At 39.5% G+C, this 18,265-nt stretch overlaps 1 protein-coding gene across 12 annotated transcripts in view; it reads right to left on the reverse strand.

The window, feature by feature from the left end:
- Nucleotides 1–18,265, reverse strand: part of MIPOL1 (mirror-image polydactyly 1) — a 203,100-nt gene that overhangs the window by 10,978 nt on the left and 173,857 nt on the right. For 11 of the 12 annotated variants that reach the window (XM_051806534.1, XM_051806539.1, XM_051806533.1 and 8 more), the window contains one exon: nucleotides 1,532–7,092. The exons of the other annotated variant lie outside the window; for it this stretch is intronic. In XM_051806534.1, the coding sequence (XP_051662494.1) occupies nucleotides 7,026–7,092 (67 nt within the window). In that variant the 3' untranslated portion in view covers nucleotides 1,532–7,025. Of the gene's footprint in view, nucleotides 1–1,531; nucleotides 7,093–18,265 lie in introns of those variants that run through there. 12 annotated transcript variants of the gene reach the window in all.

Here is an 18,265-nt window from a genome sequence, read left to right on the forward strand (position 1 = left end):
AGAGAAAATTTTCCCTATATAAAGCAGAAGAAACAAAGCTGATAATTTAAAATAGCCCATTAAAGCATAAAATGGGATGATTTTAATGTTCTGAGCATGTATTGATGGAGACCATACCACTTGTTATTCTATTTCTAGTCTAGTATACTTTCACAAAGATTGCATCTGGGTTGAGTATGTTCTCTAAATAAGTTAAATATCCAAGTGAAGAAATGAGATAACTTTTTGAAAAGCTAATTTTCACTTAGAGATATCTAAAATCTTACTTCTAAGCATGAGTTCAACATCTGAATTGATATCTATATCAGTCTAGACACCAGCAGGCTTATTTCTCATAAACTGATTTTTGAAAAGCTTTCCTCTTTGGTCACAAAAACTGTGAAATTGTGGCACCACATCAGTGAAAGTCAAACAATCATGAACAAAATCCTGTGGCTTCAGACAATGAATTAGAGTAGTATCAAAGTAGCTTTTCATTTTTTATCATCTTAATATTTTGATTTTTCTTACAAGTTCTTTCTGAAAATAGTTCTGCTAATACTTAGTGCATGAACAAATAAAAGAATTCCCATCCTTTGAATTCTTTGGGAAACCATTACATTTTTCAATTGTGTATGACATGCAGCATGCATATTTGTGTGTAAGTATCAATCATCACAAATTTATGTAATGTATTCTGCAAGGGTTATCATACCCTTGTTTTATCATGGCCACAGTTGTGACCAGTTCTATTGTTATTTTACCATATGACAATGTACCTGCTTCTATCATGTTCAGCAGCCATTCAAACTATGATGAACTTCTGTGAATGTGGCACTGCACAGACCTTTGGCCCAAGGTCACCATGGAGAGAACATGCCAAACTGCCCCCGATGACAACTTCTCAGAAAGGAGTGTGACCCTTTGCAGCTGGTGACTGGCTGGGCAACATGCCAAAGCACGAGCACAATTGTAAAGGTGCACTCCAACACTTGCTGAACAGGGGTTCTTGCATGTTTTAAACAAAATGGGGTGATTTCAATCTATACATTCTCAATATTTTAAGTTTCAGTACAAGTTTCAGGTTAAAACTTGAAAGAAAATAAAAGTGATGGGGTTCTTTTGGTTGCTGATTTTTTTTTTTTTAATTAGACTAAACATTCCCCTTGCCCATCCTTTCTTCCAAGGGAAGGAAAAGAAAAACAACTCCGGTCAAAGACTGCTTTTCCTTTTCCTCAAGCTATTCTATTTCATCAGTTCAGTACACCTTTTCAACCTGTTTTCTTTACTGCCTGTCTTGCAATACTTACTCATCACAGTACATAGTATAAGATCAAAGCACTGCAGGATTTGGCCCCACTATTCCTGTATTCCATTAATTTTACAATCAAGTCTTGGCTACCAAGGTGAAGTCCGAAATTCTAAAAACACTTCTGGCTTTGTATTTCTGATGTTTAGCCTAATAGAGTTACCAGGTACATGTTACCTTAAAATGGATTGTTAATGACAATATTTTACAATTAACAATAAAAAACCACACTCCAAACCCAACTCCTGTTGCAGACTATTTTAATAAAGGGATTATAAAATACAAAAGAGAGAGAGACAGGTAACCTGAGATGCAATTTTGGAATGCAAACTTTTAGTTCAAATGTGCAAGCTCGAACTTAACAAATGTTTAAAATATTTGAGTTTGTCAAATGGTGCCAAAATAAACCCTGTCTTTTCTAAAGACTATATATTTAGCTAGGCACTGGCAATGTAAATCTTTCAACCATTTCAAGTATTTGTTTAAAAGCCTCACAGAACACGTGGGCTCCCAACAAAACTGAAGAATGAAATGTTTAGAACACTGAAGCTCAACAGCTGACTTATAATCAACCTAATATGCGAACACTACTTCGATTTTTTGAACTTGTGAATACATTTTATTTACTGATGCATGAGAAGAACAAACAGAGAAAGTCCATTTCTGCAGACCTGATGTGAAATGGTAGAGTGACAAGAGTCAGTACATGTAATGCTGCGATCACAGCAAGCACAGTATCAGAGAAACTGCCCGTCGGTGCTTTCATGTGCCTCACAGTTTATTCTTGCATGGGAGAAAAATATTCTGCGGTATAAATTAAAAAGAAAAAACCAAACCAAACCTAACAGCCTTAATATGCAATTATTCTAAATGAAGGAAATAAAGGCACAGAGAAATCCTATCTAAATAGATAGGAGTTCATTTGTATATATAGATTAAAGATGCTAAGAATATACATAGTCAATCTTGTAAAATGTCCAGTGATTTGGAATAAATAAACGAATAAATGTGCTATGACAACATATTGACATCACTAAACTATTTTGATAGGATGACTTATTTATAAAAACAGTTTTAATATTCCCTTACTTTAATGATTAACTAATGAATTTTACTTTGTTGTGAATATATTTAAAGAGGAATCAAACTGACTTCAGTTACAGGACTCCACTAACAAGACTGAGCCGCCTCTGAACTTTCAAATATCAGCAGTTTTCGCAACAGTAATACAGAAGACCATGCAACCAGTTTTGGGCTGTGGGCTGAATGAAAAATAGTACTAAAAGACTAAAGGTCCACCATTCTTTTCTGTTAAAGTTGATTTGTCACAATATTGTTAATTAGTGAGGGCTTAGAGAAGGCTTACTAGGAATATAATTACAGTGCAGAAAAGCATTAATAATGCTCTTATCCCAAGCCAACATGATGCTATTTACATATTTTACCCTGGCATATACCAGAAATGGCTCCCAATGCATAATGTGCTGCAGGATCATCAAGAGAAAGACACAAAATCTCACAGGGGAAGGATGTTTCTGAGTATCTCAGTGCTCTTCAAGATAGCAGGGACCCTAATTCGGCCAGTAATTACAACCGTCACCATAAGCATCACCTTGGTGAGCCACCTTTCATCATGAACTGTTGTTCCATTGGGAACCAAATGAATTGGTACTCCTCGTACGTAATTGGATACCATCTCATCCTTCTCTCGTATATTAGGACAGAAGTGACAATTGCATTTGTCTGCTGTATAAGGGCAGGCTTCTTTTCACTTTCAGAGCTCTGCAGAGACATCAATCTGTTCTCAATGAATAAATCATACACTAAAAGCCAATTAACCCATGTTATCATTATCGCCTATTTCTACTCACCAGAGCAGAATTCCGACCCTTGTTACACTGAAGGGCAAAAGTCAGACTGGGCTCAACAGGGCCAGAAGTTCAGCCGAGGGCACTAAAGGCTGGGCCTCCATTACCAGACCTGTGTGACTTTTGCTGTTCAGTTCAGTGGGTGAAGAAGCTGAAGTGTTTTGACATTAGCCACAGAGATGCTTTTGCAAACTCCCTGGAGGAGCGCAGGAGCCTCTTCAGGGGCTGCATACTGTTAATGACAGTCACTAAGGAATTTGCCAAAGACCACACACCAGGTTGTTAGCAAGGAAGAGTGAGAACCCAACTGTTTCTGAACCGTCACCTCTCAGCACAGTAAATTTCCCAAGGTCCTTTTCAAAGAAGACAAACATTTCCAGCTGAATTTTAAAGATCAACATATGATTTAATTATGATTCAAATACATTTATCTACATTTGTCATTTATGACAAAACACCCTAACTAAAATGCTCACTTAATTTCAGGTGGTTTTGTAGAAGACATAAGTCAGAGTAGGGAACTATTTTTTCACCTTAGGTACAATGTGTCAAAAGGAAAATTATGAAGCAACTATCACTTAAGTATTATTACCCGGACCCAGATCTATCTGGCATCATGCCTGCTGGATGGCTTTTGCCTGGCTAATCCCACTTTTCCAAACAAACAGTCTGGCTGTATGAAGTCTGCTCTCATGAGATTTTTCACCTGGAGGCAGAAATACATGGGGAAGGTGACAAGGAACTTAGCACATTCATGCATGGAGAACAAGCCCTGATTTAGTAAACTTGCATTTTCAAAGCAGCAAACATCTTCCTCATCAAAGATGCCGAAGAGTAAGAGGGAAGATCTTCAAATTGAAAAATAAGTAGTTCAAAACTAGATTAAAACAATGGGTAAGAATAAATGTATCATTTTTACAGTGAAGGAGAAATTACCTCAAGTTACAGGGATCTTTGTCCCAGAACCCATGTTCAACTTCACTAAGAAACCACCTTGAAGAGGCGGTAATTTGGAGATGGCAGTATTTCATATCACCGTATGGAGATGCTGATGATACTATGGTACTGTGAGTATTAAAGAGAAGTTGTGAGAAGAGATGGAAGAGGAGCTCATGGTCATCAGGGAATGCATGCTAAAACAATAGATGACATTCAGCATCCATAAATGTGAAATTATGCATTCAGAAAACAGTTCTGTCTTCATACACCTTATGATGAACTCACAGCTGAATGTTACAACTGAGGAATGAGATCTAAAGTTGTTATTACTATAGAAATATTAATACCAATAAATAATCTGCCGTAAAGTAAATGCAATGCTAAAAATGATTACAAATAGCATAGAGAATAAAACAGACAACATAATCATGGCAACAACCAGTCACTTTTTGTCCATATCTTGAATACCAGGCATAAATCTGGTTGTATCTCAGTGAAAACACTGCAGAGCTGGAAAAAATAGATTAGCATGACAAGGCCAAATAAAAACATGAGATAGCTCCTTTATAAGAGACCAAGGTTTCTCTCTGGAAAAGAAAAGTAGGGGGGAAATGATGCCAAATATGTCAAATCACAAGGAATATGGAAATAATATGAACAGGGAATGGTTACTCACCATTTCTCTCATACAACAACTAGGTGATAGCAAATGAATACAGCTGATTCATAACTAAGAAAAGGAAATATTTCTCCACTCAATGCATCATTAACTGCATAAGACCTTGTGACAGGAACAAGTAGATACTAAAAATTTAAATGGAATCAAAAACAGGTCATGAAAAAATGTTGCTAAATACAAAGACTTAGAAAGCCCCTAAATAACAAATTGCTGGGAGACCAGCTGGGAGAATGGTCACCAGCGCTAGCCTGACTTTATACCCTTTCCTAGGCATCTTCTATTTGTTATGGCCAAAGGCAGTCTTCGAGCTTTGGTCTAGAACAGTATGGTAGTCCTTACATTTTTATCTTAATTCCTTCCTCACTACTTTCTTAGAGCAGAAATGGTTCGACAGCACTGACAGGTCAGGAGATCTTGTCATTCACTTAGTGCACCAAAGCTCAATGAAGACAGTAGGACAAAGAGCAGTTGAATCACCCAAAGTGCTGAGCAGCAGCACAAGGGTGATGGTGAAGGAATTGGAACTGGGAGGGGTGGGGGGGGTGGCAGTCCTCTGGTCTGGAAGCATTAAGCTTTCTTCCCATTGAATAGGTGTGGGGGAGAGGCTCCGGACTCACTAGCTATCTTAGGGTTGACCAAAGGTCAGAAAGGAGAATTTCAGAAGCTTCTAGGAGTGACTTGGGTAAATTTGGCTTGGAGGGATGCTACTTATCTCCCTGCAAGGGGTTAAGTTTGGTCAGCTGAAACTAGGGGGAGCTTAGGTCTGCAGATGAGGAAGGTTTAACATGTAATTGCTTGAAAGAAAAAAACAGACATTAAAATGTCTCTCTCTCTACTCAAAATTAAAAATGTCTCTCTCTCTACTCAAAATTAAAATTTCATTTTCTCCAGCTGAACTGCACTATTAAAACAAGCAAGCATTAAGAGAGAAGGCCATGTAACAACATTAAACACAAAGCAAAGCAGGCAAGTGGAAACCTTAGGAGCTACATCCACCTTGCCTGAGCTGGCTGGTTCTGGGAGTATCTTAAAGCCCATCTAGCTCCTGAGATTCATTACTGAATTTGGGGTGCTTGGAGATTACAGTTGCCTTCTTGAGCAGGTTTATATGAGTGCTGACCTGACCGTTCATACAGGGAGATGGATGGGTCACAAATATAACTCTAGGTCCAACTCTCCTGTATCTCTAAGGTCTAAAATGTTTGTCTACCCCAATTTTTCCTCTTTGGTCCTCAAATTTCCCCCTCCCTGTAAGATTCCATCTTTCAGCCTTTGAGTTAAATCCTAGGGCACTTGGTGAGTAAACAAAAGCAGAGGGTTGGCAGTTTTGCCTGAAACCCAACCTAGATGGTAGTCCTGCACTGTAGAGCAATCAGAGGTCTATAAGAAGCAGGCAAAAAGTCTTGTAGGAAAGGGGTGAGAAAAGATGAACACTGAAAAGGAAAATTTTGAATCCATAAGGTGCTTTCTGAATATCTGAGAGCTTTTCCTCATAGGAAAGAACAAAGGAGTGACTGAAAACAATATAAGAGACTTCCTCCACTCTCTGAGATACTGTATGTCACAAGGCTTTCATGTTGCAATTTATTAAGATGCATCTGTAGTGAAACCTAACTGTAAATTTCTTTTTTAATGTACACTGAAAATACCATGTACTAGCATAAGCTATTCAACTGCTGTATAAAGCTATACATTTATCCTGCCCTTTGATGTAGCCACAGTCACTAGCTGCAATTCAATGGGCTATGAGTAAGGAGGAAAAAATATCCAGTTTAGTAGCCAGAGATATTCCTTGAATGCCAAACTACTTTATCAATTAATATATTTGACATACAAATACTGGACTGTTTGCAGTCTCATAAATAAGAAGGAATTTAAATTTTGAAACTGCTTTGCAGGATTTTGAACCTGAAGCATTTAAAAAATTGATCAAGCTGTGCCTTGAAGCAGACTATACTGACAGGACAGATTGTTCGAATAAGCATCTACATCATTTTTCACAGTACACAGTGCCACAATGCACTTGCTTAAAAACAAATACATGTTTGCAATGAAACATTTCAACAAATCACAAAACTCAGCAGCAAAGTAGTTAAACATTTATGATTTGATTTTATCTCAGCTTGGAATGTCGCTGGAGTGTCCCACTTCTAACAACTGTTTGCTAAGTTAAGGCTTTAGTGTTTACACAGTGCTGAATGAAGCAGCCTGGTCACCAGATGTGAATGCTTCCTTAGACTACAGCTTTCAATCAGATCACGGTCCTAATGGTCCCTGCTCCAACCTTCTTCCTCAGGACGTCCACCAGCCTTTCCAACCTGAGAGGGGGCAGGGAAGAGGGAGAGGAGAGAAAAAAAAAGGAAACTAATGTTAGGAATGTTCTGGCTGAAAGAGACAGTGTTTGCACTGAACCAAGCTGTCCTGGTGGTGGTCATGCTCAGAAACAAAGCACTACTGTAAAAGACAGACACTAAGGGAAAATGCAGACAACTTACAGAAAACTTTTTAACCCTACAACCCAACCCATCTGCAGTCAGTGAAATATATCAGCTCACTCTTCTTTTGTAGTATATGTAATATCTGAGGTCCCCATAAGGCATTAATACAAAACTCTGTGCAGTAATCCTGCAGGACATATACACTTTGGTGTAAGCAGGACAATCAATTTTTGCACTTTTTAAAATATGAGTGGTCCATGGTTCTTGTTAAATGTAAACTTAACCGTTGTTTCCTCTTAAAAAAAATATCTTGCCTATTATCCAACAGATACTTCTATTGTTCAGTTTATAAATTTATGTCTAAAACCCCATGGAGTTTATGTCAAAAACCTTTTCAAAATACTCAACAAGACAAGTTTCTGAGGATGTGGAAGATGATATTTTGAAGGTGGTCTGGATGATTCTTGTGTCGACACAACTACAGAAAAACTAACTGTCTAAATAAGTAGGACAGAAAGATGCCTAATCCTGCCTTAGTTTTAAGGCACAGGCTATAAGCATGTTCAGAATCTCACCAGCCTAATTTCTTCTTTCCTTCTGTTAAAGTATGTAGGCAAATGCAAAGGACTAAATTTGTTCAGCATTTTCCATCTCCACGTGTTTATCTCCAGCACTCCAGTAATCAATCATTCAATCTATTTCTTCAATTTGTCTGTATTTTATGGAATCCTTCAGTGAAAGCTCTCTGACAAATAAACTATCTATATAAAAGTAGATTCTGTGTGTAGCAGAACACTTAGAACCATGTCCAGATTATCATACACACAACTTCCATAATAGATAAACAGACTTGCAGCTTCAAATAGCTGTATTCACTGGTACAAAGTTGAGCACTTTATCTGAAAAGACAATTTTGTTTTCTTTTTTTTATATATATATATATATATATATGATACAACATGAGAAATGCAGATAGGAAATAAAAATAGCACAGCTTTATCAAAATTGCAAAATCCATTTTATCTCATGGATGCATTAGTAACTTCAGTGCAGGTAAACTGGTTAACATGGATTTATTGCCACAAGTCATGACTAATGCTCTTGGTACGTATTGAAACACTCTTGTTTTCCAGGAACCACCAAGCACGATGAAGCTACACCTTTCATTGTACTCACCAGGTGACTTAATTCCTGAAATGAGATTAAGCATTCACCACCCAAATGTAATCATGAGACACCAGGAAACGTATGTGGAAAGTTCAGCTACTTCTAGCTGTTCCACAGGGACTCTAAGGAAGTGAAAGCACAGGTGAAAAACTACTGCTTACATACTCCTCTCCCTTCAGTTTTCCAATAGTTGCTTTTCCTTCTTAACCAACTAATGCATTTTTCCTGGTTTTGTAACATACATTTACTGCACTTCTTCATCTTTATGGAAGCAGCACCCAGACAGCCATAACTCAGTGCAATCAGTCCATGCAAGTATAAAGTCAGGGATTTCACAAGTTATTCTCTCCTGAAAGTTTTCTCACAGAATCAATGTTTTCTGAGTTCTAAGGGTTTTAACTCAGTTACTGACAGGTCACAGTTTCCTCAGCCTTCCCTTGCTGGGAAATTTCCCTGTTGAATTAGTTGCCAGTCTATGTGCAAGTTCAGAAAGTAATGGCAGATTAGTCTTCTCTTTTAATAGCATGTATATTCAGAAGCATGGCAGCTTTCTCGGACACTTTATTGCTGTAGGTCTCACACTAGTACCCTATCTAATGTGCTTCAGAGACATAAAGCACTGGAGAAACATTTCAAAGTGTTTGGACCAACAGAAGGTTTGGGCTGCAAACTTTTTCTGGGAGGCAGCATAAAAATAGTAAAATTTGAGATCATGGCTTATTTAGATCACTGTTCAGTTAAAAAGAAATACTGTGTGGCTTATACAAGGGAGGGTGGATATGACTTCAGTATTTGAGGCTCCTTTTGGGGAGACACACGTCATTGCCTAGATAACCGTCCTATGATTGAGTTTGGATGTGCACCACTCTGTGACCAAGCAATGGCACTACACACCAGAGCAGAATAAGTTAGTGAAGAGCTGCCCATGTTTGAAGAGAAATATCACTGGGATGAAAGTAGCTGTCTTCTGTTTAACCTTGAAACTGTCAGGCTTCATTGAAAATAATGAGGCTTAACAATCATAGCTTCTGCTTTTCAAATGAATGATGACTGAAATCATCAAAATGAGGTATTCTGAGGTATTCCTCACCAAACACACACCATGCAGGGCTTATTTGCCTTTTGTTTCAGTCATATGTGGATTTTCAAATGTATTTATTTTCTATTAGAAGGGGAAAAAAAGCAACAGTGGATTAAGATACTGTGCCTTTCAAAGAGATTTAAAGAATAACATAAAAAAGAAACTGTAACAGCTATTTATAAGGTAACAGAGGGCAAAATTTACCCCTACACAGATACAAGACCCAATATACCACTGAAATCCCAGTTAAGCCTACAAAATAATGCCATGGGCTGAATGAGTGGCTAATAACTCTTGATACAAGCCTCAGGGGGCTTTTTGGAATGATAATCCTGGACTCCTTGTTCACCCAGAGCCCAAGTCTGCCATCCCAACTCACACTAAGCAACATTTTTCTTTGTGAGGAATAAAAGGCTGCTAAAAAGGCTGTTTGTGCCAATGAGGTGCTACCTGCAAGGGGCGAGGGTGGCAGAGTCACCCCTTGTCGATAAGGCTTTGTGTCCAGCCCAGTGGGATGCTGCAGGCAGCTCCCTCTGGAGACTGAGCATTTTAATCTGTGGAAAACTGCAGTAATAATCTCATACCTCAAGATCAAAGATAACTTAAATATTGAAACAGAAGAATGGAAGGTGCTGGGAACTAGTCTCAGTGTTTGCAGAGTTTTATTCAAAATATGGAAGACTGACCTGAAGAAAGCAACTTCTGTTACTTTGTACCACTGTGATATAACTGTCACCATAATTTCACCACACTTTACTTAGCTGAAAGCAGTACTGACTGTGTTTGTTTGTATTCTAAGACAAAGAATTAACAAATTTGTGTTTTTGCTTGTGAAGAGTCCTCATGGTATAAATTAAATGTGCAATAGGACACTTTCTCCTGAGATGTAAGCAAGGACACTCACTGAATTTGCATCTCATGAAGCAACCAAACAAGTAATTCAAGAAGGAGTTGTATTTTAGATCAGACAGAAGAATGATATGGTGGGTGGGCCACTTTGTTGCAGTGTTGAGGGTCCAAATGTGCAAGGACAGACACTCACCTTTAGGAATGTTTATAAAAGCCTCTTAAGGGATCACTCTCCATTCTCACAGTTTTCAATTTCTTGCTTAGAAATTTTGGAAAATCACAGTAGGTGACCATTATTTTTTGTCACTCCAATACTTCTAGAAAATCTGTCCCTTAACAAATAAACTCTCTTAACAAAAGCTACTTCAGCATTCTCTGTATGATTACTGTGAGTACAAAGTAACAAATAAAATACAGGAAAGAAACCATGGATTCAGATGCATAGATACAATTTTGGTGTTATTTACACTGATTTGCACACATCCAAAGCAAAAAAGTCCTGTGCCTTTCAGGATAGATGGAACTTGCGTCCATGAAAAACACAAAGATGAGGGCTAGAAATAATCTTTATCTACACTAACTACTTCTGTAATGCTCATCTTAGTGCTTCTATAAAATGGAAAAATAAAATAAAACAAAACCCAGAAATTAAGAAAGGGACATCTGGTCCATCATTGTTTTTAAGTTAGCAAGAGATGCAGTGCTGTGAAGAGTCTTGAATTTCTGTGGCTTAATGCTTCCTCTATACAAATTTAGAATTAAGCAGTTGAATCTGTGTTCTAATACAGAAATAAAAGCGGCTTGCTGCTATGATATTACTGATTTAATCATGTACTTTTAAATGTGTTGCTAAGTTTTAAGAAGATCCTCATCCTACCTAAATAGGAACATTGGTAGATGTGTCTTCCCCAAGACAAATTCTCAACCATTTTCAACTCCTCTTCCAGTTATTTCAAATTATGTTCCCTTATCACCTATGCACACAGCTGACAATGTCTGCATGGAGCATATGCTGTTGTATGGAGTGTTCTTACAAAGCTCCTGAATTGCTTGACAATGTGCTCTGATATTAAGCAAAGCCTTACAAAACTTTACTCCAGTGAGTAAAAACAATTTTGGTTTTAGAATCAGTTCTCATAAACCAGACTTAAAATCCTAAATGATAGAGAAGTTTGTTCCAGGAGCTCAGAAACTGAACATATAAGTGCAGATGTTACCTACTGATCTCTACTGCTGACTCTTATGCACATTTTTGGCTTGCTTTCCTCTTCCACATATTCTGCCGAAGAAGTCTAGCTCTAAACTGTTGTTTGGGATCAGTAAAAACTCTGCAACTGTGTAAATCCACACAGATTGGTACATCCTTCCACACTGCTCCATCTCTGGCCAAAGGAGCTCAGCCCAAAGGACAGCAGCGGCTATTATCCACAAGTTTTGAATATGACAGAGTTATACAGTCACAGAGTGATCTTCCACATAATCATGCCCCAGAAACAGACAAAATGGATACCCAGCTGACAGAAAAGGGCATCCTTCAAGTAGCCTGTGTCCTATCTGCAAAGCAATACATAGACAAGCAGAAAACAATAGTTTCTACCTGCAAATGGATGAGTTAAGTGACAAAAACAAAACCATCCTGGATTTCGAAATGCTATATAAAGGCTTATAAACCTAAACTATAACCCTTGGTTATCTTTCCAGTAGATAAGATTAGGCTCAGGCTACCAAGATGGCCTTACTTGCATGATTTCTGGCTTTTTGCAGAATGTGTTTTGCTAACAAAAATTTCCTTTAGAAACCAAGCATTTGAAAATATATTAGGTAAATAAAATGCATTGCACAAAAGCATTACAAGTAATTTAGCAATAGAGCTCAGTGAACGATTGTTTCATGAGTGGTCATACAAACAAATTCACTTAATTTCATCCTAGAATAAAAAAAATCTTTTCCCTTCCCTTCCCTTCCCTTCCCTTCCCTTCCCTTCCCTTCCCTTCCCTTCCCTTCCCTTCCCTTCCCTTCCCTTCCCTTCCCTTCCCTTCCCTTCCCTTCCCTTCCCTTCCCTTCCCTTCCCTTCCCTTCCCTTCCCTTCCCTTCCCTTCCCTTCCCTTCCCTTCCCTTCCCTTCCCTTCCCTTCCCTTCCCTTCCCTTCCCTTCCCTTCCCTTCCCTTCCCTTCCCTTCCCTTCCCTTCCCTTCCCTTCCCTTCCCTTCCCTTCCCTTCCCTTCCCTGCCCCTGCCCCTTCCCCTTCCCCTTCCCCTTCCCCTTCCCCTTCCCCTTCCCCTTCCCCTTCCCCTTCCCCTTCCCCCTCCCCCTCCCCCTCCCCCTCCCCCTCCCCCTCCCCTTCCCCCTCCCCCTCCCCCTCCCCCTTCCCCTTCCCCTTCCCCTTCCCTCCCTTCCCCTCCCCCTCCCCCTCCCCCTCCCCCTCCCCCTCCCCCTCCCCCTCCCCTTCCCCCTCCCCCTCCCCCTCCCCCTCCCCCTTCCCCTTCCCTCCCTTCCCCTTCCCCTTCCCCTTCCCCTTCCCCTTCCCCTCCCCCTCCCCCTCCCCCTCCCCCTCCCCTTCCCCCTCCCCCTCCCCCTCCCCCTCCCCCTTCCCTCCCTTCCCCTTCCCCTTCCCCTTCCCCTTCCCCTTCCCCTTCCCCTTCCCCTTCCCCTTCCCCTTCCCCTTCCCCTTCCCCTTCCCTTCTTCCCATTTTCCACTTGGATAAACTTCATAAAATCTTAAATGGAGTACTTGTTTTCAGGTGTTTTCTGTCAATTCAAGGAAACAAATCACATAGAGAAGAGAGGTGCTGGTCTTGCTCAGAAACCAGTCATTTGGATAAGATCATTGACTCAAGAAGCTGGAGGAAACTGGTTCAGCTCTATTTTCTGCATGAGGGAACCAGACCCCAGGTGCTTCCCTCTGAAGGGAGTAGCACTGTGCTAATGCTGGGTGCTGGGGCGTCTTGTTCTCAGTTTCAAAATTTGAGGCTGCTCCGACTGAACAAAACACTTAAGTGTTTACTGGATGGAAGTCTGGAATTAAGGGTATGACCTTGTAGTGTATGACCTATCTACCATGCCACACAGGCATTGCCCTCCTACCTCTGGGTGGTTCAGAGAATTTTGAATTATTCCTATTCCTCAATTCAGGTACTGTTTTTGTCACCTCAAAAGCCTGCCTTTTGAACTATAATTTTTTATCAACTCACTAAAAAATATTGTCCATTGCATTTAATGGTGATGTACCAGTATGTAACAATTCCTTCATAAATGGTCATAGTGATAAAGAATACATGTGGTTCTGATGCACCAGGCCGCCTTTCTCTTCTTAACAAAGTTCCCTTCGCATCCTTTGGATCAGAGACTGGGTGTCTTTCTAAATGACACGCTGGAGTTCAGTGATGGTTTTTAACCTGATGCAGGCATTGATGAATAAAATTTGGTGCCCTCTGTCAGGTGTCTGGACTGACTGGTATTAATCATCCTTTCTGGTCTTAAAACACAAGTCTTAGAGACTGACACAGGGTTGAACTGACTCACTACAGGCACTGCCACCAATTCCCGCCTGCACAACACTGTTTGTAATGTCACTCCAAAAAGTATCTTCCATTAAACTTGCAGGCCTTAGTTTGGCAGGGCAAACCATTCTGTCTCTGAAAAGCACTGTCATCAAACAAACATTCCTACCAAATCCCTTTCAGCGTCTTCTCAACCCAAAAGAGTAATTCTGTATATGATTAAACTTAGAAGCAAATACAGCCAGTTGGGCTTCTGACAGCAGCGATATTTCAAAATAAACCTGGCTTACACAGGCCTTGGCTAAAATATTAAGCTTTTATCTGTGGTCCACAATAACTAATCTTGTCAAACTGTTTGTTCTCTACCTTCTGTTTGGAAGATTATGAGCTAGCTCACCAATACTATTCACCTTGTGCCATCACTAACAGTAGGAAAAGTGAGCAGTAAACACAGTTGGTCTATTTTGACAGCATTTCACCCTACTTTGCATTGATGTAGGTTGTTACACAGGATAATGCAAAATCAGGACTTTGCTTCTGTGCTGGATTTAATGCCACCTTCCGAAAGGTATCACTCCTTTGCTTTCAAATGCTTTCTCAGGACAGCATGTGCTGATTGGCAAAAATAAATGATCTTGTGAGAAAGAAAAATAAACCCTGAAACAACTACAGTGCATTTCAGTACATTGAAATCTACAACATGCTTATCACACAAACCAGGCTCCTACTATTGGATGGACCATTCACATCTGAGCATGTGGCTGATATTAAAGTTAAAAAATTAACAACAGATGAAAGAGAGGATATATTGGCATATTTAAAGCCAAATGATATTCATCAGATTATTTAATCAGATCACAGAATTTCCCCTAACTACTTCAGCTTGAATCCAACAGTTTATATGGCAATTTTATGCGACATTTACTACTTGTAATTGTGCTAGAAAAACCTTTTCTATGCATCCTTGCATAAGCTTGAATTACTTTTAGCACTGATAAGTACTGTTTCCACACACTTGGTATCACAGCTGGTCTCTTTTTTTAAGAGAAATCCTGACACTGAAGCCTACTCCTTACAGTGGACTCCTTACATTTCCATGAAGTTTGTGCTGATATGAATAGGCAAGGGTTTCTTGGATTTTCTTGCCAAATACTTCCTGGAAGTCTGTGTCATCTGCTTAGGAAAAACTAGCAGTTTTACCTTATGCTAATATATCTTCCCCACAGAAAGTATTCTGCCATACCATTTATTCATTTGAAGAGGGAAAAATATTAATTCCTAATAACTCCCTAAGAACATTAGTCCTGCCCTTTGGCAATGATTTTTGGTATCATTAGAGTGCCATGAATCACAGGCAAGCTTATTTTGGCTCTGAACTATATCTCACCTCCTTCTTGAGAGCAATACAATCTCAGAAAAGCAAATACTCTTTGCTTTGAGTGCTCAGAACACGGAGTGATGGTCAAACTTTTAAGTAAAGCTTTTAAAAGGCAAACATCAGGTCTATTTTGCATTATGTGTATTATGTGGCAAAACAGCATACAGAGAAGTGAAATGACTGGTGAAGCTCAATCAACCAAGAACACCAAAAAGTCCCACACATTTAATTTTATGTATAGGTAGTCTTGATCTGACCTGGGTTCCTCATGTACACCAACATAATAATAATAAAATAGTATTCTGCTGAATCAGAGCCTAAAATTGCTGGAGAGAGAGCCCTTCTCTCTCAGCTTCTCAATCTGTGTTCTGAACCATGTCAACTGGCAACAGCTCACCAGTTTTCTTATTCTATATCCAACTGAGGTGTATTTCAGGAGATGAAAAAAGGACCTACTTTATATAGGATTTTGGTTTGTTCTAAATCCACCTTCAGCAATGTCAAAAATTGATTATCAAAAACAAGCAGCATTTCAATATGTTTAAAACAACAGGATTCAGGATGCAGGATGAGCAGATTAATATACATTTACAGATCTGCAGAGGATGGGGTTATTAAGAGACTAAACTTTAGAAATACTACTCTGAAACCATCACATTACACCTTTCTGTGTGTTTCAAACAAGCCTTCCTATTAAGGCCTAGTCTGAACCTCTCAGCTGCCTATTCCAAGGCAGTCCCACCTCTTTTGGATATGTTCTGGTCAAGTCTGGTTTACAGTGGGTTTGTACAATTGCAAATACTGATGTACTGCGGTGCTGGTTTTGGCTGGGGTAAAGCTCATTTTCTTCACAGTGGCTGGTAAGGGGCTGTGTTTTGGATTTGTGCTGAACACAGTGTTGATAATATATAGATGCTTTTGTTATTGCTGAGCAGGGCTTACACAGAGCCAAGGCCTTTTCTGCTTTTCATACTGCCACGCTGGCAAGGAGGCTGGGGGTTCATGGGAAGCTGGGAGGAGACACAGCTGGACAGGTGACCCAAACTGAGCAGAGGGATATTCCATACTATATGACATTATGCTCAGTATATAAAGTTGGGGGAAGAAGGAGGAAGGGGGTGGTATTCGCAGTGATGTTGTTTGTCTTCCCAAGTAACTGATTTGTGTGATGGGGCCCTGCTCTCCTGGACATGGCTGAACACCTGCCTGCAGGTGAATGAATTCCTTGTTTTGTTTTGCTTGCATGTGCAGATTTTGCTTTTCTGTATTAATCTGTCTTTTTCTGAACCCATGAGTATTCTATCTTTTACCCTTCCAATCACACTGGTGGGGAAGTGAGGAAGTGGCTGTGTGGGGCTTGGTTGCTGGCTGGGTTAAACTACTACAACTACCCAGGCTATTTCCCAAGTACATCCCATCAAAGCACAGCTTTGGCAGACTCCACATCATAAACAAAAAAGACAACGTGAGATTTTTTCTTGATTCCACATATATTTTACAGACTTGATGCAGACTTGCTAGCTCTGGGCAGCTCTCAGTTAGGTTCCACCTTCCTGAGGTGGTCCCACCACATGACCAAAAGCAATCTGGAGCTTGTGGAGAGAAAAGCCCTTCCTATAAACCATTATCAAATCCCTACACTTCACACTGAAAATAAGAGACTTTACATAGGTTTGATGTATTTTATCATCAATGTTATATTGCCCAAGTTGGAATGACTTCCATATCACTGAGAGGACAAGTAACAATGGAAACGGGTTGGGATGTAAAAGCAAAGCATTTAATTAAGTTTCTACTTGTGGTAAGTCCTTCATAATGGACTCTGATTGATAGCTGAATTCCCCACCACTCTGGTGGTTTGAGGGCAACTCACACTTGTGTCATACTTCTGAAAAGTATTTCTAGAAAAAATAAGAGCAGTCTTCCCTCAAAAACTAACAAAAATCCATGGACAAAATATCCTCTCCTCCTCTTAGTGTTTGCAATATACTACAGATAGATGTCATCAGCATGAAGCTTGTCTATTATGGTGATGGTGCAACAGGCTCTTATGCAGTGATAAAACCAGAAAAGATGCCTAACTGCACATTTACACACAAAAAAAGGGTTTCTAAAATATCAGTTGAGACTTAACATCACAGACCAAATTGTCTTCTACACATTCGTGGTGCTCCTTAAAACACTTTAATGTATTATCAGCCATTTAAGGCCATTAAGGTAATAAAAGCCTTTCCACTTCTAAGCTTCAGTAACCTCTCTCCAGTAGCTGCTGGACAGACTGTCTCCAGTCGTCTTCTGCACCATTCTAGCAACACAATTCACATGAGATTTTTTTTCACTGGCCTTCTGGACCTATTTTGCTCCATGATGCTGCCATCCAACTGGAAATGAGCTTCTCCTGCTCCTGGGAGGTGAGTGAATTCCCAACCAAGACTGACTCAGGAGAGAAGTGGACCTTCAAATAATTTTGAGGACAGCTTTAATTCTTCTGAACTGGTGAGCTTGCATACTCAGGCCTTGGTGGCAATTCTGCCAGGTGGTGACATGAATTAGACTGATTTTAGGAGAAAAACCTTTTAATTTCTGTTGATGAAAACATAAAAACTTGGCTTTACATAAAGACTCAAAAAATTCTTCAAAAGCATAAAGTAAAATCTCTATGTGAAAGTGTAAGAGTAAAAAGTGAAATGTCTTTTGAGTGCATGACTTAGATATGCCTTTTATCTGATGTGCATCTGTTACATCCCTCAAGTTATTTATGATTATTTTATCAAAGACTGAGGTGATAGAAATGGATATATTATGAGCCACAGAATAAAGTGCTAAATAAAACAATTTTGTTATACACATCTCCAATACCTGCAGTGTCTTTCATTCAAAGGCTGGATTCTGATACCTTCTATGGGCAAGAATTCCATGATCTGAAGCTGAAATGATAAAATTTGGTCACAAAGATTTATGCCTTCCTACAGCTTAGTGTTTAGATCTATATCCTTATACCCACGTGACAGCAACTTGCCAATAAAACAGCAGTGGCAACGATGAGGTTAAAGCTGTTGTTAGCTCTCATAAAGAGAGT

The sequence above is a fragment of the Manacus candei genome, unplaced genomic scaffold, assembly GCF_025592945.1.
Source record: "Manacus candei isolate 608988 ecotype Guabito, Panama unplaced genomic scaffold, ASM2559294v1 h1tg000067l, whole genome shotgun sequence".
Lineage (NCBI taxonomy): Eukaryota > Metazoa > Chordata > Aves > Passeriformes > Pipridae > Manacus > Manacus candei.